Below are 23,263 nucleotides of genomic sequence, written 5' to 3' on the forward strand. Positions count from 1 at the left end.
ATTGAATGAATATTGAATAAACATTTTTCAGGAAATGTCTTTGTATATAATTTGTGGCTGAGACATCTCAGCTTTTGTGACTTAGTGTCTTTAAGCCACTAAGTGTCCTAAAACCTGCCAAGATTTGCCATTAAAATGTCGTATTTCTTCATCAACCACATATTTGGCTGCAACACCATATGATTCACTGATTTATCAGGAGAGTTTTACACAGCCCTTTTATATCCATTCCTCTATTGAATCTCTTTGTTTTTACACTGCATTAGGAAACAATAAAGTAATTAATTGCATAAATAATAAGCACATTATTTCACAATAAAAATATATATATTGGTTGCAGTTTATTCCAAAATAGTTACACATCAGCTTCATCACACCCAATTACAGTATTTAGTAAAATCCTGCTTTTACATGAATACATGAGTAACAAGTGGGCGACTGCTCTATCATCTGAGCCACAGGTGTCCCACTTTAGTGCTTTTGTTTGTTCCACCTGTGGTCATAAGAAGGAGGGAGGGAGTGAAAAAAAATGGACTAATAGACTCAGATGTTCTTTCATCAGAAGCTGAAGTTCAGCTGTCAACGTATGAACTGCCAGAGTGACAAACAAAATGAACTGAAGTGACATCTAAAGGTTTCCTTTTGTTGTTCCTGCCAGTGAAACGACATCAGCCTGTGTGACTGTAATTCTCCTGATAGGACTGCAGAGACCCAATGCTCTCCACCAATCAAAACCAGACACAGATCTAATACTGACAAGAACAACAGGACAATACTCAACATTTCAAGAGTGGGTAGCCTTTTATTTTTCTGATTTTCTGATTTTTTTAAATAAAAAAAAATAGAAGCAGAGAGTTTATTCAATTTTAATTTCTGATTTTTTTTTTTTTTTACAAAAGGCATAGAAAAACACACAATCACAAAAATGTGTGTATGAATAAGAGTTTGTACTGGTAATACCACTGGTTTTATCATCACATCCCATAAGAAACATTTAGGGAAACAACAGTCTATCTTCTGAACACAGACATTGTTTTAGATAGACAGACACATGCTGAGGGTGAACATTGTGGTATCCCTGATAAGTAGACCCACAAAAGACTTGTGATGTAACCACTGTGTGACCTGCTATTACTCATAGTTTCATCTGCAGTCAGGTTTGACTTTATCATTGCCAAAACACACCTTGGAATGAAAAGAATGTAAGCATAAAAAGATTATTTTGATTATAAAAGACATTTTGAGAATGTGCTCGAACATAAAGTAAAAGAGGCTCACAGGTGAAGTTAGCAGGTGAGGAGAGATATGAGGGGACAGCTATTGAGATCGCTCTACTCTTTGGTCTTCACTTTCTTGTGTCTGGGGAGCCTGCTGACCACTCTCACCTGGCACATGTTGGACTACAAGCAGTGGCGGAGCCAGAACGTAGCTAATGGGTAGGCCTGCAAACATCTGGGTGGGCCTGATTATTTTTTAAAGCTAAAAAAAATAATCTGTCGGACCACTGTAAACATGGGCGCCGATTTATATTTTTGCCCGTGGGTGCCCAAATTAAATAAATACAATCATATGAAGATCATATAATTCTGACTATATAGGGGTGCTCACTGCTTCTGAACATCTGATTTTACAAAGAATTGAAATCATGATATAGAGCCTGTTTTGAGGAGCTCTGAACACCGAGACGGTGCTGTTCTATTCCGGCGGGTCAGAGGGAGAGAGAAGGTCCTGGGTCGGGAAGGAGCCGCCGCCCATCTCTCTCTCTCTCCTCACTTCACGTCGTTTACGTCAATAGAGGGAAAATTGAATTCGGACCGAAAGTTTTATTTACAAGATTAAACTGAGTGACACGGTCTCTGTCTATCGATCGCGCAGCACCTGTACACACACAAATATCTTATAAATCTGAGTCCAACTCGCAATTTACACCGCAAAATAATGACACGAAGAAGTTTAATTTAATTTAATTGTGTCCGATGATTAGAGAGAGAGAGAGAGAGAGAGAGAGAGAGAGAGAGAGAGAGAGAGCTTTGGTAGAGAGACATAGAGTAACAACAACAGAGAGCGAGCGCCGGCCTCGATAAAGCTGTTATTAACCAGAGAAATAAAACGTTATTTCGTGATTGTTTCACAGCGGTTACATTCAGCAGGTATAGACACGCCCACGGCAACACACCTCAGCCCCCCTCACCCCCCCTCTACCGCACTCTCCCACCACCGGTTGCCGGTTTCCCTGAGTCTGTCTGAATACGCACAAACAGCGCTGTCCACGGTGCTGTGACACTGAACCGGCTATACAAGCACTGATGCGCATATCATATCATGGCCACACAACGATGGGGACTTTTTTTTTTTTTTTTTTTTTTTTCATGAATCTTACTGGGTGGGCAAGCTGTCAATCTGGGTGGGCCTGTGCACACCCAGGCCCACCCATAGATCCGCCCCTGGCTGGTATTCTGTTTAAAGAATTTCACGATCGCAGGGTGTATTTCTTTTTGGATTATATTTTAATGATAAATGATAAAAACATGTTTTGCTTTGTCACTATTAAAAATCAAAACACCACAGAGTTTTATCAGCTCCAGGAATCGATACAATAGTCTAAGATCAATTCTCCGACTCAGACGTGTGGACTTCACGCTGACTCAAATTTGCGTACACGAGCTGAGAGCAGACGTGAGATCTGATCGTACCGTCCGCTCACGTCCAAATTGATAAATGCCGAGGCTTGCGTAGAAATCATCTTACGCTCACTTTCTGACGTACGCTTGTTTGATAAATGAGGGCCAGCGTGAAGTTCACACGTCTGAGTCGGAGATATAAACATATAAAGTAATTTTCACTGAATTTGATGCATTCTATTTTTATTTACGTTTCCCACAGTGTCCCAACTTTTTTGAAAACTGAGTTGTAGAATAGTTTTGGAGATGTAAGGCCATGTAATCTAGAAAATGAATAGTTGCCTCTATATTTGCCAACTGTCAAAGATTAAGTGATCATTTTTAGGCTGTTTTACCTTTTAAAGACCAAGGCATTGCCAAATGAAAAGAATAATGTAAACACATGTACCAGATTTGCACATGCGATAGATATATGTAATATATTTATACTGGCCTTGTTGACCCTTGTCTTTGAGCTTGACAGAGTCAAACCAGACAAACAGGTAGAGGACAAGGGAGGAGGAGGTTGCAAGATACAAGACAAAGACTTTGAGAGAGAGTGTCGTTGAACATAAATTAGAAGGATTGTTGGTGAAGCTAACAGGTGGAGAGAGATATGAGGCCACTCTACTCTTTGGTCTTCACTTTCTTGTGTCTGGGGAGCCTGCTGACCACTCTCACCTGGCACATGTTTGAATACAAGTAAGTGTGTGACTATTACTCCCGGCCACCTATAGAGCAGTCTGGAAGATTTTTGTATTTTGTGTGTTGGAAATGTGTTAGTTGGGGCAAAAGATAAAGAGACGCTGTCTTAGAGTTTGAAAAGACATTAAGACAAGAGCGATTGAAGGTGATTTAACAGTTGATGTTGAGAAGATTTTTGAGACTTTTTTGTGCAAGCTGACAGTCTTTCTTCACTTCTGCTCATGTCATTATTTAAATGTATTTTTTATCCAGGAATGTGTGAATATATCTCATAAGTCAACATGTTTATCTTTGCTTCAGTATCATGATTAGTCTCACAATACAATACTAGTAGCAAAACCTTCATCTGAAAAACATCATTTCAATTGTTGTTGTAACAACCAACATGTTTTTGTTAAAAGTTTGTTCTTATTGAACCACATAGTTGATTGCATTAAAAGATCTACTGATTAAATGTTGATATAATTAAGATAGCTTTGTGTAATTAATCAATACAGAACATTAAGAACAGAAACTCCTTTTTAATGAATGTAAACAAAATATAACGTGACCTCTGATGCAAGTCATTTAGGTGCAGGTGTGATTCTGTTACAGGAGGGAAAGGTGTTAATAAACCCATCCGCTTCTTCTTCAGGCTGATAGCATATAGGCATTGTTTAGAAAAAACGGGGGAAAAAAGAAGAAAAAAAAAACTTTTTGTGAACTATATTATTTTTTTGTTTTTTTTAATCTCAGTGCCAATGAGATTATCCGGTATCTCTGGTACGGGAAGGTTACTCACCTGTCCTGTTTCTCTCTGGCTCCCTCCACAGTGATGACAAACCTTACAGACTGCCTCGTCACAAGAAAAGCCCTTCTGAGCTCTGTAAAGGCTGCAAGTAAGAACAAACACTCCCTGCTTTTACTCAACTGACTGCATTGTTTGCCTTCATCAAATAAAGTCAAGCAGTTTGACAGAGATTATTCACCTGACTGTGTATTTGGATGTGTGTGTGTCACAGGAAGGTCATCAACAAAGTAAAAGAGCGTTACTCTCAAAACTGGAAGAAGCAGGAGGACAATTACTCAAAGTTCAGGTGATTTATTTTATTTGGAATTGAATTTTGTGAACAGACAACAAAACAAATGAACAAACTGTCAATTCAATTCATTTTCAATGTATCTGACTTGAAGTCAGCATAAACACTTTTAGAACTGTATGTTGTTGAACAAAGTCCTTGTGTTTCCTCAGATCTGAGCTGAGCAGCAAGTGTAATGGTTTTGACAAGGCCATCATTACCCAGGCCAACACTCCAGTGGGATCCAAGATTGTGTACGACGGAGAAAGGAAGAGGATCCTCGTGGTGACCCCGGAGATCTTCAACACCTTTCCAAAAGTCTGTGGCCTTTCATTCATTGATATTACTATCATTAACATCTGTCGCTTGTTTGGTATCATGATTGTTCCTCACATGTTTTACCACATACATTATTTCACTGCTTTGCTCCAATATAATGTAACTTCAACACACAGATCTACTTTGAAGGACATCATTTTTACATTTGTAAAAGCCGCATCATAAGAGTCTGACACCTCATAAAGGTGAGGTAAGGTACGCTAATCTTAACTAGAAAATTTCCTCTGGGGAAATTCTGAAAGGGCCCCAGGGGCTACTGCTGGTGTGTGTACACTATGATCAGATTCTTTAGAGATTTCAAACAATTAATACTAGTAATGTTTTGATAGTATATTATATACAAAGCACACACCTACACAAGCATTCCTTTTCAAGTATTTATTTATGCAGCAACCTATTATCTGTAACTGTAATCACATAACGTACACAAAAATTTTCCTACGTTTCTGTGTATAAATTATTTATGTAGAGTGGAATTTGTGGCCTGGAGCGCAGTTTTCAAATTTATTTTTTGACCATTTTTCCCCTTCTTCTACACTCAGAGCGATGATGTCACACACTCTGACACGAACATTCCATACAATACACACCCATTATAATCTCAGAATTTCTCCAAAAATGTTCATGGTCATTGAACAGGGATTGATAACAAAACTATATGACCTATCGAAACGTAGATTAATACACCAATACACAAGACTTGTGTCTACTGTTGAAAGTTTAAATGTCTCTAGGTGAAATTATGCTGGAGAAGTAGACGTTTAAAAAACTCCAATTATTGTTCTTCTCGCTCATTTTTTTTTGGCCATCCTGTTCACTTCAATGCAAAATTTTACACATTTTTTCGCAACTTACGTCGCGAAAAATACGTATTCCATGGAGAAAAGTAATAGCACACCGATCCCGATCAAACCGCACGTTTTGATATATAATTTGTAGGGCCGGGACTTTAACGCGTTAATTAAGATTAATTAATTACACAAAAATTAAAAAAACCGACGCATTTTAATCACACTTATTTTTGCACCGCGGAACGTTTCTCACTGGATGAGTTTCAGGCGGACCGATTATACTGGAGCACCAACTAGCAGGGGCGATTCTAGGGTCAGAGCTTTAGGGGTGCTGAGCACCCATTGAGCCCCGCTGCCACCACCCACTCTCAATCAACGGTCATTAGATTCGATTAGATTGAACTTTATTATCACTGAACAAAGTAACAGCTACTTGGACAACAAAATGCAAAATATAGGCCACCTACAGTAATGCCAATAAATTAGTATAGGAGTATGAGTTGTTACTGTTTTGCTCGCCACTATTCATTATATACCAATTTATTGTTGTTGTTTTCTCACCTGGTTCTTCCTGCATGCTCTCCCTTTTCCTTTCTCCTTCTCCATCTTTCTCTCTTTCCCTTGGCACTGACAATCATACACAAATATATTGTAGCAGACCATTTCCTACATAAGTAATTTGATACAACATGCAGATAGCTGGTTTATATTATCTGTTACTTTAGCTTAACACTCTTCAGAAGGAAAAATACCGAGTGAAAATAATCACCACAGTGAGTGTTTTCACACACTGGTATTATACAGTGATTATGTCGTTTGTCAAGACCATAAAAAGACACGCGTGATGTCAAATTTACGTGACTCATGATTGTTAAAAAGAGTCTCTAAAGCAGGGGGCTCAAACTCGCGGCCCGTGTGCCAATTGCGGCCCTCGTGACGATATTTTGTGGCCCCCACCTTGATATGAAAGTTTAATGCGAGTTTTATATGAATGGCACTTTACCGTGATGTGTGTGGAAGGTCCCTTTTAATTACTTTTTTTGGTAATTTTGTTGGGTTTTTTTGTAATTTTGTGTCTTTCTTTAATAATTGTGTGTCTTTTTTGGTTATTTTGTTTCTTTTTTTAAGTAATTTAGTTTGTTTTCTGTCATTTTGTGTCTTTTTCGTCATTTGTGTCTCTTTTTTAATAACTTTGTGTCTTTCTTTGTAATTCTGTGTATTTTTTGGTCATTTTGTGTCTTTTTAAAGTAATTTAGTGTGTTTTTTCAGTCATTTTGTGTCTTTCTTTGTAATTTTGTGTCTTTATGGTCATTTTGTGTCCTTTTTTGTCATTTCGTGTCTTTTTTTGTCATTTTGTGTCTTTTTTTGTTCATTTTGATACTGCCTCTAGCGGCACCCAGGTAATTTGAGTTTGAGACCCCTGCTCTAAACTAACCATAAACTTTAACAACAGAGACACAAGTACCACCTCACAGGTACGCAGTTAATTTGTTGCACTGCTCCTTTTGTTTAATAAACGGACCGCTCCAGTTTGACTGTAGCTGTGCTAATGAAGCTTACCAGGCTAACCGAGCAAACTGGAAAACTGTGCCTGGACTCCAGTACTTGCCGATATGGTATCGGAATCTGAACAACTCTAGGTGAAAGGAAAGAAGTATGGGACACAGCTTTGGAGCAACTTACTTAGTTGATTCACAACACTACAAATAAAGGATTCTCACTCTGTGTCGCGCTGGATGCCGGTCGGCCAGCGGAGCGGTGCAGAGGGAGCTGGTGAGGGGAGGATGATACCATCTGCGAAGCGGGGGTGTTTTCATTTTCATCCTAAACATATACATTTAAACCACAAACTACAGAGTTTGTTTTGGACATCATTTAAGTTTTTCAAAGATGAACAAAATTTTTAGAATAACAACATTTCTTACTCCAAGTTTTAGGGGTGCTTCAGCACCCCTAAAAATGGGCTAGCCTCGCCCATGCCAACTAGCGTTCATAAGTTCAGACAACAACAAACCACAGTGAACATGAACGAAGAAGCTGAGACCGCTTTGGTTGGCCCCGTGGATGGGAAATCCACAGTATCACAATAGCTTTCCCGTGGCCCTAATTATCACAAAGGGTTAATTTGTTGCACCGCCAGCAGCATCACTCCAATTGGTACACAAACAGAGCACACAAGTTACTGTTATTCAACAGACTAAAAGCAGCAGGAAAAATTGACTTCATAAATATATTGGTCAGGACTTCCGGTGGCACCATGCGGTAGAAGGCAGCAGGAAAACGAGCTCTTGAAAAGACCAATAGAAAATAGCTCTTTTATACTACTTCAGGAGCAGAATTCAAACTAAAGTCATTAACAATTGATAAAGAAAGTAAATAGGGAGAAATGGAGGGAAAAGGGAGGCTTAACAAAAAAAGAACAAACGAATACTGGAGGTACCATCACCACATTGGAAACTACACCGGGCAAGATGCAGGCCGCAGGTGAACAGGAGTCGGTAATATTGGGCGGAGCTACGCAGGCTGAGACATGAGCACACTGAAGCAGCTAATGACAATAAAAAGGCCTTGGCTAGACTAGAGACTAACATGAAGGAAGTTGTGGAAAGAACGACCTCGTTAGAGCAACAGCTGTGACAGGTGAAAGAGAGACTGGGAGACACGGAGGACAAGATGGCGCGGCTAGAAAGAATGGCCGCCTTCCTCCTTCATCAGGAGGCAAAGTTGGCCGCAAAATGTGAATCTTGGAATCTTGGAATCAAGAATGAGACGCAACAACATGCGGATAAATGGCATTCCGGAGGGCTCTGAGAAAAACGATATGATAAGGTTCGTACCAGACTCTATTCACTCATCACTGCAGATCCCAGACGACACGGACATCCGAATTGAAAGAGCGCACCGCTCGTTAATTGCCAAACCGAAAGAAAGTGACTCTCCTCCGCGAGCAATTATTGTCCGCATGCACGGGTGAAAGAGCTGGTAATACAACAAGCATGGAAACAAAAGACCACGTATGAGGGACGAACCTTCTACTTCAATCAAGACTACACTACAGGGTTCCGGTTATGGCGTGGTGCTGATCAGACGTGCCCTGGTGAGGCTCCGAAGCTAACTTACTGAACTAATTATTCACAAGACCATAAACAGTTTAAATTCACGCAATTTGGAACGATACAATACCGGCCAGTCTAATGGATAGGAAATCTCGGAGAACTGCCTGTCAAAGCTCAACACATTCGAAATCACCAGCTACTTCGCAAGCTACTGCTAGCCCGCCTGCTGCTAGCAAGGAGAAAATGGATGCTGCGACACCAGATGAGCTTGGCAATGAGGTCCTCAGCGCCATACGCTCGATGAAAAAGGACTTCACGGAGAAATTCGAGGATGTGCTGGCCGGGATAAGTGGACTCAAGAAAGAACTACAAAGCCAAGCCAACAGGATAACAGAAACTGAAGACAGGATTGGGAAGGCTGAGGACGATCTACACGCTATGCACAGCACTATAAAAAAATTGAAAGAGAAATGTGCCATGCTGGAAACGAGAGTAGAAGATCAGGAAAACAGAGGACGTCGCAACAATTTAAGAATCATTGGCATTCCCGAGAGAGCGGAGGGCCAAGATATGTGTGCTTTTTTAGAAGGATGGCTACCAAAAGCTCTTGGCACGGACACCTTTCCCTCTCCTCCCGTGATCGAGAGAGCGCACAGGATCGGACGACTCATCGCTGGCCAGGATTCAAAACCAAGAGCGGTAATTATGAGATTTCTCAACTATAGAGAAAAAGAAAGAGTTATGCGAGCAGCCCGAAGACTGGGAGACGTGCAGTTTGAAAACCACAGCGTCCGATTCTACCCAGACTATTCAGCGGAAACTCACCGGCAGCATCGGCTCTTCGACGCAGTGAAAAGGCAGCTACAATCCATGGGTCTCCGCTACGGCATGTTTTACCCGGCCATCCTGGTAGTCACACACAACGGCCAGCAGCACTCATTCACGTCGGCCCCCGACGCAGAAAAGTTTGTCCAAAGCATAAAGGGAGATGCTGCCTCCACATCCGCGCCGGACGATGAGTAGTGTGAACAGACTATGCTGCAACGTCGCTATCCCGACACTTGCTGTTTCCGTGCTGCCAGAGGTAAACCACCGACACCTGCTGCTTCCACGCGGCCACAAGTAAACAACCGACACGTACTGTTTTCATGCGGCCGGAGCTAAACAACTTTATGATGTAATGATAAGGCAGCAAAGCTATTTTACTCTGTCATTTCTTATCTACTATTTGATAACAGTCTACATATGTTGCCATGCCAAAAGGCAAGATCTGTATGTTCTCAGAAATGTTCAAATGGTCTGACTATTTAATAGTTTGCTGGAGCCCTCGGAGGAATGGGGCTCATAAGGCTTATACGCCACACTGCTCCTCACTACGAGGATCAGATGTCTAAAATAACCGAAGTCTGTATTTACCTAAGGGGTTACATTTATGTATTCCAGTTGGGGGAATGCATAGGAGTTCTCAGGGTTTTTTCCTTATTGTACACATGTGGGTACTGTTTTTTTTTCTTCGTGTTTCCATTTACTGTTTTCTTCTTTGATAGAAAGAGAGGCAAGGTTGGTTTTCATGTGGTGCCCTGCTGCATAGGTATTTTTATGCTCAATGACAGGTAAATCAGAGATTAAGATCACATCCTGGAATGTCAGAGGATTGAATAAACTTGTTAAATTAAAACAGGTATTAGGCAGAATTAGATTACTTAAATCCCAAATTATTTTTCTGCAGGAATCGCATTTGACTGATATGACTAAAGTTAAAAGAAGATGGCCTGGACAAGTCTTTGCAGCCCCATTTAACTCTCAAGCCAGAGGGGTTATTGTTTTAATTCATAAATCAGTCCCCTTTAGGCTCAGCCATGAAGTAATTGACCCAGCAGGCAGATACATTATTTTACAAGGAACAATATTGACATTCCAAATTACTCTAGTAAATGTCTATGGGCCCAATCTGGACAATCCCACCTTTTTTAGAAATGTATTTCTTACTATATCCTCTACTCCCGGACAATATATAATTGGTGGTGACTGTAACTGTGTGTTGGACCCACTGAAGGACCGCTCCACAGGTGTTGATGCTTCTCATTCACACGCCAGAAAGGTCTTGCTTCAGTCTATAGATGATCTTAACCTAATTGAGGTCTGGAGGAAACTCCATCCTAACAAAAAGGAGTTTTCATGTTACTCCAGTACTTATAAAACTTCATCACGTATTGATTTCTTTCTGATCTCCATGAGTCTACTACCTCATGTGAATGAATGTGCTTACGACAGCATAGTATTGTCTGATCATGCTCCCATATCACTTACTCTTGATATACCGGGACTTGCCAGATCCCCCCCCAGGTGGCGCCTCCAAACAAAATGGCTTCAAGACCCCAAATTTGTCAAATTTCTTGGTGATAATATAGATAACTACTTTTGTATGAACACAGATCAGACCAGTGCGGCCACACGGTGGGAGGCATTTAAAGCTTATATTAGAGGTGTGATGATAAGCTATACAAGTTATAAGTCAAAGTGCCACTATAGAGAACTAATCAGCCTTGAAGCTCAGATTAAAGCTCTTGAGCTAGACCTATACCAAAATGTCAGTCCAGAGAAACATAAGGAGCTCTTAGTGTTGAGAACTAGGTATAAAGAACTCTCTACTAATAAAATTGCCGCAAATCTCCTTTGGCTGAAACAAGCTTGGCAAGCTTCTTGCATGGAGAATTAAAAAAATGCAATCGCATAGAGCTATAAATTCAATTCAACTAGAAAATGGAGACCATACAGTGGATCCAGTTGAAATTAACTCCTCCTTTAGAACATTCTATGAATCCCTGTATCGATCAGAATACCCAGAGGACACACAGTTACAGTCTGAATTTTTGGACAAGCTAAACATCCCAACTATGGCAGATCACGATAAGACTAAACTGGACAAACGTTTAGCGGCCGATGAAATGTCAGAAGCTGTGCGTAATATGAAAAGTGGAAAGACCCCAGGTCCAGATGGGATCCCTATAGAAATCTATAAATTGTTCCCAGATAAATTGCTCCCCCCTCTGCTAGAAATGTTTGAGGAAGCATATGTGTTAGGAATCCTGCCTCCATCCCTACGAACTGCATTAATCACTCTGGTTCCAAAGCCTGGCAAATCACCTACAGAAAGGGGATCTTATCGTCCTCTATCCCTAATGTGTTGTGATAAAAAATACTCTGTAAGGCTTTGGCAAGGAGGCTAGAGAAGTATGTTCCATCCCTGATCCCTAATGACCAGAATGGTTTTGTTCTAGGACGCCAAGCATTTCATAATATACGTAGAGTATTAAATATATTATATGAAAAGTATGATGCTAAAGATAACGCAATCCTGTCGCTGGATGCCGAAAAGGCCTTCGACAGGATTGAATGGAAATACCTGATGGAGGTCCTGGCAAGATTTGGAATGGGAGACAGTTATCTTAAATGGTTGAAGCTCCTATATACAAATCCAACAGCTGAGATATTGACAAACAGCCAGATATCCCAACCATTTAGATTACACAGAGGCACGCGACAAGGCTGCCCTCTGTCCCCTCTCTTATTTTTGTTTGCTATTGAGCCTCTAGCCCTGGCCATTAGGCAACATCCAAGAATCATAGGGGTGAAAATAGAAAAAACAGAGCATATAATTTCACTCTTTGCGGATGATGTTATTATTTATTTGTCCAACCTGGCATCATCTATATCAACACTAGTTAGTTTAATAGAATCTTTTGGGAAATTCTCAGGATATAAGGTTAATAACTCCAAATCCACTATTTTGTTTTTGAATAAGAATGAGAGGCAAAACCCACAGATCATCTCGCCCTTCTCAGCCTCTGAGGGTTTCACATACTTGGGGGTCAATATTGTTCCAGAAATTGAAAATATTGTTGCCTCTAATTATGATCCTTTAGTACAGTCCATTACTGAATCTCTGAATAGATGGATGTCCATGCCCATCTCCATGTTAGGCCGCATTAATGTTCTCAAAATGTCAATTTTGCCCAAATTTCTCTATTTGTTTCAATCTATTCCTCTGCCACTTCCACAATCCTTTTTTTGTAAACTCAGAAAGTTGTTCTCAAATTTTATATGGAGCAACAGACGTCCAAGACTACGGCTCTCCCTACTGTATCTCCCCTATGATGGTGGTGGACTTCAACTCCCTAACTTACAATGGTACTACTGGGCGGCACAATTACGCACAGCAATGTTTTATTTCTCTGCCTCTGATCCTTCAGCATGGCTAACTATTGAACGTGCTACAACATCAGGTCTATCTCTTCAGTCATATTTGTATTCCACCCATGTTAAAAAACTTAAGAAGCAGACGAAAAATCCTTTTGTAAAAAATACCCTCTCTGTTTGGCATGAGGCGCACGCCTACACTGGGGATGCACCCAAACTCTCTCAGTTTGCCCCAATATGGGGTAATGATAACTTTATACCTGGTAGAGCAGATGGTGGATTTAAACAATTGGCTAACAGAGGTTTATGTAAAATAATTGACCTATACATAGACGGGAATCTGATGACCTTTGATCAATTGGTCTGTAAATATGACATACCTAGAAATCATTTCTTTAAATACTTACAGTTGAGGAGTTTCATAAAATTGCAGACTCACTCCCTGGATAGACCTTCCATGTCAGTTATAGAGGAGTGTATCGTAAGTAATAAGAATGGTCGAGGCCAGCTGTCAGTATTGTACGGTATGTTACGATCCAAATCGAAGGACAACTCCCACTGTAGACTCAATGCATGGAGAGGCGATTTAGGAATAAATATTACAGAAATTGAGTGGGAAAATGCGTGTCTTAAGGCACAAACAAAGACTATAAACACAGCACTAAAACTCATACAATACAAGTGGCTATTCAGAACTTATGTGACACCTGTAAAACTACATCGCTACAACCCCAACATTCCTGACAGCTGTACAAAATGTAATGATAGTGTTGGCACTCTGCTGCACTGCATGTGGGAATGCCAAAAAATCCACTCATTTTGGAAAGATGTAACCGACATGATTTCACGTATGACTAATACAGTGGTTCCACTTGAGGCGATGCTCTGTGTATTAGGTATTTATCCTGATCACTTTGTACCGGGCCACAAAACTGCTCCCATGATTGATCTATCTTTGCTTCAGGCTAGGAGAGTGATTGCCTTGAGGTGGAAAAGTATGGACGGCCCTACACAGGGAATGTGGCTACGGGAAATGGCGTCATGTTTGACACTGGAGAAATTAACTTATGTTGCCAAAGGGAAACTAAAGAAGTTCACTGAGATGTGGGACACTTTTATGCAGTTCCTGGAAAGTGATCGGACTGAAATTAATGATTAAAACTCGAAGGGCGGTGCTTGTGGACACTGTCATGCCTCGTATAAACAAGGACTGTTTTGTTTTTGTTTTTGTTTTGTTTTTTCTGTTTGTTTGTTTTTGTTTTTTGTTTTTTGTTTTCTTTTTCCTTGACTGTTTGTGCTGTTGAGGGTGGGGGGAGGAGGGATGTTCGTGATGTTACTGTCCCTGTGACTGTATGTTCTCTTTGAAAAACAATAAACATATTGTTAAAAAAAAAAAAGACTACACTACACGACTGAGACACAAAGGAAACGGAAACAGGTACGGGACGTCATGAAGAAACTTAAAGAGAAGAATGTGAAGGCACAGTCTCCGTACCCTGCACAGCTGAAAGTGTTTCTGGACTCTGGGATTAAGACGTTTGCTACTTTTATGGAGGCTGCGCCTATGCTGAAAGACATGGGGATCAGCGTGGAGGAGGACGAGAGGGACAGACTCCAGAGGATGATGATGAACGACAGCTGGACCACAGCGACAGGACAGAGGAGGAAGAAGAGGCAGCCACACATCACAGAGGCGGACTTTCAAGCAATCATCCAGTGAATTAATATGATAATTATGGTAAGGACCAAAGAAAGAACAGAAACACATAAATATATACACGGCCTGAAACAAATTTAAATATGTGTTTTGTATTATGCACACTGAATATTTACAGAGCTAGTTAGAGATATTACTACCTATATAAATCAATATGAATATTGGTTATAGAGAGCGAAATTGCTGCTCAGTTAGAGCAAGCAGCAACTTTACTCAACACCTTGGAAGTTGCAGGTGCACTTAGTCCTATTTCCCCAGAGAGAATACAACACATCTCTCTGGCGATGGGACAGTGGGAAGTCACTCTTTTTTGTTTTTGTTTTTGTAAAATAGTTCTGAAGGAGATGCTTAATGTTGATGTTTTTCACTGTGTAATTTGGTATACAGTTGTTTTTTTTTATAAGAGGTGGGATAGCTGTCTTAAACTGAAACTGATATGAATCAGCTGAAACTTGTGTCTTATAATGTCCACGGTTTAAATCATCCCATCAACTTCAACACAATACAGAATGGTGAATTAGACAGGCAAGGGCTGACTTCAAGAATATCCAGAGTATTGAATGATGTTATTAAAGAGTTGCGTCTTACTGATCCATGGAGAAACAATAATCCTAGAGAGAAGGATTTTACATTTTATTCAAACCCACATGGTCGTTATTCTAGGATAGATTTATTTTGTGTCTCACAGCAACATCTACACAACGTTGTGGAAAGTGGTATAGAGACAATAACTATAAGTGACCATGATCCCATTACCGTAACTGTAACAATGGATAAAGAATCTTTTTTTAATATTCGAGATTAAATGTGTCAATCCTATTGGATGTGAAAGGTAGTAAAGGAAATAAAAGAAAATCTAAAGGAATATTTGGAAATAAATGATAATGGCGAGGTATCACTATCGACTCTCTGGGATGGGGGGAAAGCAGTGATAAGGGGGAAAATAATAGAAATAACCTCTAGAATAGGAAAGGATCGTATGAAACAGCAGAGGACGTTAGAGAGCAAAATCAGAGATCTCGAATTAGAACATAAAAGGGCACCAAGTAACTCCATACTACAAGAATTGAAAGAAAATAGACACCGATTAGACAAATTACTAACATATAAGGCAGAAGGAGCTCTATGTTTTACAAATCAAAGATATTATGAGATGAGGAATAGAGCAAGCCGTCTTCTAGCATTCCAACTGAGAAAGGCTCAAACAAATAGGATCATTTCAAAAGTAAAACATCCCATCTCTAAACAATTTGTGGTTAAGCCAACAGAGATAGCGGAAGCTTTTGCAGAATATTATAAAGACTTATATAACGACTTTGAGCTGAACTCCACAGAAAATACTCAAGTGTTTCTTTAAAAAATTAAATCTACCATCACTATTGACAGAAGAAGCTATAAAAAATCTTAAAAACAATAAATCCCCTGGTACAGATGGGTTTCCGGGGAAATTTTATAAAGTTTTTGCAGGGGAGATCACACCAGTACTATGTAGAGTCTTTATTTATGCTCTAACATCAGGTGACTCGCCAAAGACTTGGTCAGAAGCCATCATTTTGGTCTTACATAAGGAGGGCAAGGCCCAACTTCATGCGAGGGATATAGGCCTGTCAGCTTGCTCTGCAATGATTTGAAAATATTAACAAATTTAATGGCAGGGAGAATGCAGAGGCATATAACTAAATTGATCAAATCAGATCAGACAGGCTTTATTTCTGGAAGACAAGGTACTAACAATATCAGGAGGACATTAAATCTTATCTCATGTGTCAAAAACAAATCCCAACCTACCATGTTGCTCAGTTTGTATGCACAAAAAGCATTTGACCAGGTAAAGTTGAGCTTTCTTTACCAAACATTGGCAAATTTCGGGTTTCATACAACCTTCATAGATTGGGTAAAAATGTTATACAAAAACCCCAAATCACGCATTAGAGTCAATGGGTGTTGCTTGGAATTTTTCTCACTTAAAAGAGGAGTCAGACAAGGAGACTGTCCAAGTATTGAGCCACTGGCAAGACTAAATGGAAATATAAAGGGAATGAGGGATGAAGGAGGAATAGAACACAAAAATCATTATTTGCAGATGATATATTAACTTGTAACATGTAAGTGAACCTTCTAGCTCGTTAATAGCCCTGGTGAATAACCTGAATGAATATGGGGAGTTATCAGGATATCTGACCAATGAGGCTAAATCAGTAGCTATGATGATCTCAGGTGAACATCCAGCAGATCTAGAGGGCAAATTCAAGTTCAAATGGACTAATACAGGATTTAGATATCTGGGTATCATTATTACTTATGCCACATCAAAGCTATTTGAAGCAAACTATGGGAAATTGATAACGGAAATAAAAAATGATTTGGCTAGGTGGGAGATTTTACCTTTGACTTTGATGGGGAGGATAGAAACCGTAAGAATGAATGTATTACCAAGGTTGTTGTTTTTGTTCCAGTCATTGCCTATTGTGGTCTCTAATTTACGGTGGCCGACAAGGGTCAAACGGACGGCAACGGCCCAATACGTCTCAGTTTGAGAAAACAGCTTCAAGTACAGAAACGATGCAAAATCACAAACTCAAACACAAGTCTAAACGAGGTACAAAACGAGGAACGTGGTGCAAATTAAAAAACGTGCTGCAAAAAACAAAGACAAATGCATCATCATCATCAAACGCGCTGCAAATGGAGAAACGATCTGTATGGGAGACTGTGATAAGAGGGCTTTTTAATGTATTATTAAAACGGGTGTTTTATGTAAAGCAGGCTAATCTACATGCAAACATATATAAACACATATATACATATATATAAAATCAAGTAAAAGTCACATTACCGTTCCCGCTGTATCTTCATACACTGTTGGGATTCAGTCAGCTGTTCTGTCTCTCTCCATCCCGTGTGTCTCTCTATTGAGCTGTTACGCTGAGGGCGCCCCCTGCAGGTTTGGAGCATGCAGCGTTTTTCGTTTGCAGATCGTTTCTCGGTTTGCAGATCGTTTCTCCATTTGCAGCGCGTTTGAGTTTGTGATTTTGCATCGTTTCTGTACTTGAAGCTGTTTTCTCAAACTGAGACGTATTGGGCCGTTGCCGTCCGTTTGACCCTCGTCGGCCACCGTACTAATTCTACCTTTAAAATGTTAGACAAGATTATATCCAAATTTATTTGGAAAAAAAGGAGGCTAGAATTAAATATAGGACACTTCTTTGCCCAAAAGAGAAGGGAGGATTGAATTAACCTAATTTAAAAAATTACTACTGGGCTGCTCAATTTAGGGCTATAATTATGTGGATTACAAAAGATGCAGATGCATTGTGGGTGGGGATGGAACAAAACTCTTGCAAAAATGTACCTATAGAGTCGCTTCCATTTTTGAATGACGCAACACTAAAGAGGTTGAAGGTGGGCAATGTCTGGATCAGAGGGACAATGAGAGTATGGTCAATGGTACGTAAGAAATTAAAACTGTCAAACTCTATATGTAGAGCCACCAGAATTTCAGATTTTTTGCAATCTATGATGGGTGCAAGAATTAATAGATGGACCCGCCATGGGGTTAAAATATATTGCACAAGTGTTCAGGGGACAAACCTGTCATTCCGACAGCTAGCACAAGAATTTAATTTACCAGCCCATGATTTTTTACAAATTTTTACAACTAAAACATTACCTTCAGACACATAAGGAGTGGGAGAATATTTGTAAAACCCCATCAAAACTAGAAGAAAAATAATGGCATATACAGAGGGAGAGACAAAGAAAGGGGTTATATCAAAATTGTATAAGGTACTACAACAGAAATCTAACAACAACAATTTGGATGTCAAGGAAAAATGGGAATTGGAAACAAATATTATAATAACAGATGAACAATGGGAAGAAACATTCGAAGCAGGACATAAGGTAACTAGTAGCCCAACATAGAGGGAGTTTGATTGGAAGATCAAAATGAGGTACATTATTACTCCATCTATCTCCTCAAGGTACAGTAATACTTGATGTGTTGGAGGGGTTGTGGGCTGGTGGGGGATTTTACTCATATATTTTGGGATTGCCCAAAGATTTTGTTGCATTTAGTCCACAAATATTAAAGTCCACAAATGAACCCAAGATTCACCTGTGGTACGATGCCAACAATACGTTGTGCTGCGTGTTCTTCATGAACAATTCAGTGTTTGTTTTGTGGACTCATGAAACATTTTCCCAGAAGTGTCATGAAGTGTCAGGTGCTTTGGCAAACTTCCGAGATGCAATTCAATTCAATTCATTTCAAACAACTTTATTAATCCCACGAGGGGCAATTCATTTCTGTGAGTGCTGTTTTACACCCTGACAAGATGTGCGCCATGGTACCCTTCTGCCCGCAAAACTTGTTGGAGTCGGGAGTGTGTCATAAACTGATCGCAGCAAGAAGGCATCTCCTCCTCCTGGCTTCCAGCTCAGCACTTTTCTCCTGCTCTATAACCAACAAGAGGCTCTCTCTGCCTCCCCCATCCTGCGAGCTGTTGTCTTCCAGAGTCATGAGCACCTTGTCATGACGCCATGTGATGATGATGAAGATGATGTCAATTCAATACTTCTGAGCTTTTGATGAAAGTACATGTGCTGATGATCCTTTGGCAAATCAGCATCAGTATAAGGTTAATTTTTCAATAATTATTATTGCCTCAACAGCTTGGTTAATAATAACAGCAGGAAGATTAGGAGGAGGTTCCTTTTAAAGTCAATTAATAAAATGACTAATGATTAAATGTAGGTTACAATAACTAATTGCGGTAAGAATAATCACGTAAACACATGCAATGGATTTTGACATGAGATTATATAAAGATATTATAGATGTTTCCTCCCTAATAAGGCTTTTTTAGAAAGCATATTATCATAAATGTTGTTATTTTGTAATTTATTTAATGTTGCTGTTGATTGCAGGAGCATCCACTCCAAAATAAAACGTGGGACACGTGTGCTGTTGTTGGGAACGGAGGGATCCTGACTGACAGTGACTGTGGAAAGCTGATTGATTCAGCTCAGTTTGTTATCAGGTGAGAAAGTTGTCCAATGTAGTTGCTTAAAAGGCTGATAATAATCTCAATCAACATAATTAAATTCATGTCTGTCAAAATTCCATAAGACATTCTCTTTATCTTCTCTTCTTCTTTTCAGGTGTAACCTTCCTCCTTTGGAAGACGATTATGAGAAAGATGTGGGCACCAAGACTGACCTTGTGACAGCAAACCCAAGTATCCTCACACAGAAGTGAGCGAGATCATGAATCTCACTGCATCGTAAAATGTTCTTTTGGTATTGTTACTTTACATCTGCTGTTTATTTTCAGGTACGGGGCTCTAACGGGGCATCGCCGTCTGTTTGTGGAGAGCCTGAGAATCTATGGCGACTCCCTGCTTCTCCTTCCCGCCTTCTCATATGGCCATGTCACTTCTGTGTGCCAGCGGGTCCTCTACAGTATTGAAGACTTTAAAAGCCCCATCCGGCCAGTTTTCTTAAACCCTGACTACCTCCATAAACTGGCCATCTTCTGGCGCTCCCAAGGTGTAAAATCATTGCGGCTCAGCACCGGCATAATGATGACTAGTCTGGCACTGGAACTCTGTGCTAACGTGCATCTGTACGGTTTCTGGCCCTTCAGTAATCACCCACAAGGACTTTATGCCCTGACTAACCACTACTATGATAATGTACAAGCTAAGGCAGGAGTCCATGTCATGTCGGCTGAGTTTGACCTCTTGCTGCAGCTGCACAGTCAGGGGGTGCTCAGGCTTCACCTGGAAGATTGTCGGCCAGGAAAATTTTAATTCTAATCTAGACCTAATGGAAGCTGACAGGACAGGAGAAAAGAGATGCTTTTGTAGTCCAGTCTTTCATATACTTTTGAATGGACAGATTTATCATGGTTGATGACACGGATCAAATGTGTCCAAGTAAGGTGCTCAGACTTTGAGTGAATGCTGAGTTGGCCAACCAGCAGCTAAAGCATTTGTTTTGAAATCATTCATTCTTTATCCTCAACCATTTATCCAAACTTGGGTTGCAGGGGAGCCAATTCCAGCTTACATTGAATGATGGGCGGGGTACACCCTGGACAGGTCGCCAGACTATCATCAATTAAATCAATCAACTTATCAACTAAGCTGTATGTGACTGTGGGAGGAAGCTGGAGGTCCGGTGACCGGAGAGAACCCATGGACATGCAAACTTCACACAAAAGAGCAGATCATTAAAACAAACATAAGCCTGTGAACGTTAAAGTCTTACAGTGTATCTAAATCTACATTTATTACAACAAATGTTCTAGCTGGATTCTGCAAGGAGTTATTTGATTTAAATGGGATTTTTTGTGAGGATTTTTGCTGTGGGTCGACTTTGTAGTGCCTAATGTTGATCAATTACTAATGACATTCAAATCACTGTGCTGTTAAACCAAAGAAATGGACAGAAACATTCATTTTGAAAAGGAGACTTTTATTTTGAAAGCGAGAAGTACGGCGCATCCCTCAAGCATGTTGCGGATGTTGGAGACAGAAGCTGATTTCGAGAGGGACTTTGCATGCTGGCCATTTCCAAGGATGCTGTCGGTGGGGATATGGTTTTATGTTGTTATTTGTTGCAAGTTGAATTTATATTTGATGGTAAAATGTTATTGTACTTAATTTCTAAATGCTGTTTTCTTATGTTAATGTTAAGTTAATGTGATGGCATGATAGTAGCAGCACGGTAATAACTGTTATTTGGAGTAATGTTGGCTTAGTGAAATTAATGAAAGGTTTAATGGTAACTTTATATTTGTGTGTATTTTTGATGCAATGCAGCTTGAGTAATTGCATTATTTTGTGTTGTTTTATTTTTCTCTTATCAAGGTTTTCAACCTTAATGGCTAAACTGAAAGTTAATAACTAAATAAAAGAAAGAAGAAGTGTTTTAGTTGGTTACGTTACACCCTGTAGGTGGTTAAGGCCTTTTTCAAGTTTGGGCAGAAGTATAGTGAAATCCCCTGAGAACTTGACAATCACTGACCCTGGGATCTGTTGCATTTGCATCAAGTCTTGTGTCACTGAAAGCATTGCATGTCATACTTTTGAAGTCTTAACAGTGATCGTTGAAATATGTACAAGCTATAGATGACCTTGGCATGGTGATTTTTTAAGCGGTCATTTGACCTCTGACATCATGATATCTGAATGAAAATGGGCTTTATGGGTTCCCACAAGTCTCCTCTTTACAGACATAAAGAGGGGACTACTTTATGTTGATAATGTGGCAAAAACCACATTGTTTTCCTCATGCATAACATTTTCATTTTTGCACACTGTCTTTGAATATTTGTGCATACTGGGCTCCCTAAACTTTAAATTACATAAATTGGTTATAACTGGAAGGTGAGACCCTTGTGGTTTTAATGAGCCTACTTTAAATCATGTCAGATGATGTCAGTCCACATAGGAGCACATGAGAGAATTTCTTGAATCTTCAACTCACTGTATAAAATGAGCTACTGTGACCTTGAGGATAATCACAGCATCATGAAGGGCTTTCAGAAGATAATATATTTAAAAAAATGTTCATTTTGTGATAAAAGTACCACATTTGGCATATGTGTTGATAGATACGGTTGCAAGGAAAAATACATTTTGAAATTACCTAGTTTTCTGCATTAATTTGTCATAAAATGTGATCTGATCTGCATCTAAATCCTAAGTATAGACAAACACAATTTGCTTAACCTAATACCACAAAAACAATTTTAATGTGTAATGTTTTTATAGAACACATCCATTAAATATTCATAATGATGGTGGAAAAAGTAAATGAACCCTTGATTTAATAACTGGTCAAGCCTCCTTTTTAACCTCAACCCAACGCTTCTGATAGCTGCTGATCAGACCCGCGGAATTTTGGACCATTCTTCATTTCGGAACTGCTTTAGCTCAGTCATGTTCTTAGGATGTGTGACGGAGCAGTCCCGTCACTGACGCGGCCAGCGGCACACACACACACACATGCAGCGCCACACACACACACACGCAGCGCACACAGACACATATTCCACATCGTTCCTCGTCCCCCTCTGCTCTTCAACAAACGGACTTTACAAAGCACAAATCCCCCTTCCCTTCACTGTACAATAGCGCTGCCAAGGGTGCACACTTGGCAGTTCTAAAAAGTTATGGACAAACATGTTAAACTTACCGATGTGTAGAAATACGCCCGCTCCTACTTACCTGCCCGTTTCCGGCAGAGAAACAGGGCGTCAGGACCGGCGTCATTATATAGGAAAATGACGCCAATTTATGATTCCTAGGGGGAGGAGCTACCTCTATATAAGAGGCAACCAGAACCCTGATCTGGGAGAGTGGTTGTTGTTACAGAGGAGGTAACTGATTGGTGAAAGTAAGAAAAGTATTGATTATTGTGCAAAGAGTTATTGAAGAACTCATTTTGCTCTATTTTGTTTTGTTTGGTACTTGTATATATATATATATATAGCATTTTTTTTGCTTCATTTACTTTGTTTTATTTGTTTATTATTTTTTTGGGGTTGTACATATTGGCACTGTTTGCACCTGAGGAGGAGGAGAATAAAAATCAAGAACATTCATTTCCCGACTAAGCCTGGATTTTTGTATTTTAACGAGGTTGCTAGTAGAACCCCGCCACAGGATGTCTGGTGTGAACGGCTCTCTAGAGGTCATTCCAAAGCATCTCTATTGGATTGAGGTCT

General features: G+C 39.9%; 1 protein-coding gene across 1 annotated transcript; it reads left to right on the forward strand.

Annotated features, from left to right (window-relative positions):
• The first annotated feature begins 1,305 nt into the window (after positions 1-1,305).
• On the forward strand, positions 1,306-20,539 carry LOC131983666 (alpha-2,8-sialyltransferase 8F-like). The gene is made up of 7 exons (XM_059348432.1): positions 1,306-1,406; positions 4,178-4,243; positions 4,367-4,441; positions 4,597-4,741; positions 19,456-19,568; positions 19,690-19,782; positions 19,862-20,539. Exons 1-7 carry the CDS (start codon positions 1,306-1,308, stop codon positions 20,337-20,339), a joined length of 1,071 nt encoding a protein of 356 aa, XP_059204415.1. The 3' UTR covers positions 20,340-20,539.
• Positions 20,540-23,263: the final 2,724 nt, after the last annotated feature.

The sequence above is a fragment of the Centropristis striata genome, chromosome 13 (genome assembly GCF_030273125.1).
Source record: "Centropristis striata isolate RG_2023a ecotype Rhode Island chromosome 13, C.striata_1.0, whole genome shotgun sequence".
In the NCBI taxonomy this organism is placed as follows: Eukaryota; Metazoa; Chordata; class Actinopteri; order Perciformes; family Serranidae; genus Centropristis; species Centropristis striata.

Excerpts from the sequence above, each read along its gene's own strand:
- LOC131983666 (XM_059348432.1), top strand. The coding sequence starts at position 1,306 with ATGAGGGGACAGCTATTGAGATCGCTCTACTCTTTGGTCTTCACTTTC. Across the intron at positions 4,442-4,596 it reads GACAATTACTCAAAGTTCAG|ATCTGAGCTGAGCAGCAAGT; the intron begins GTGATTTATTTT and ends GTGTTTCCTCAG. Across the intron at positions 19,569-19,689 it reads TCAGCTCAGTTTGTTATCAG|GTGTAACCTTCCTCCTTTGG; the intron begins GTGAGAAAGTTG and ends TCTTCTTTTCAG.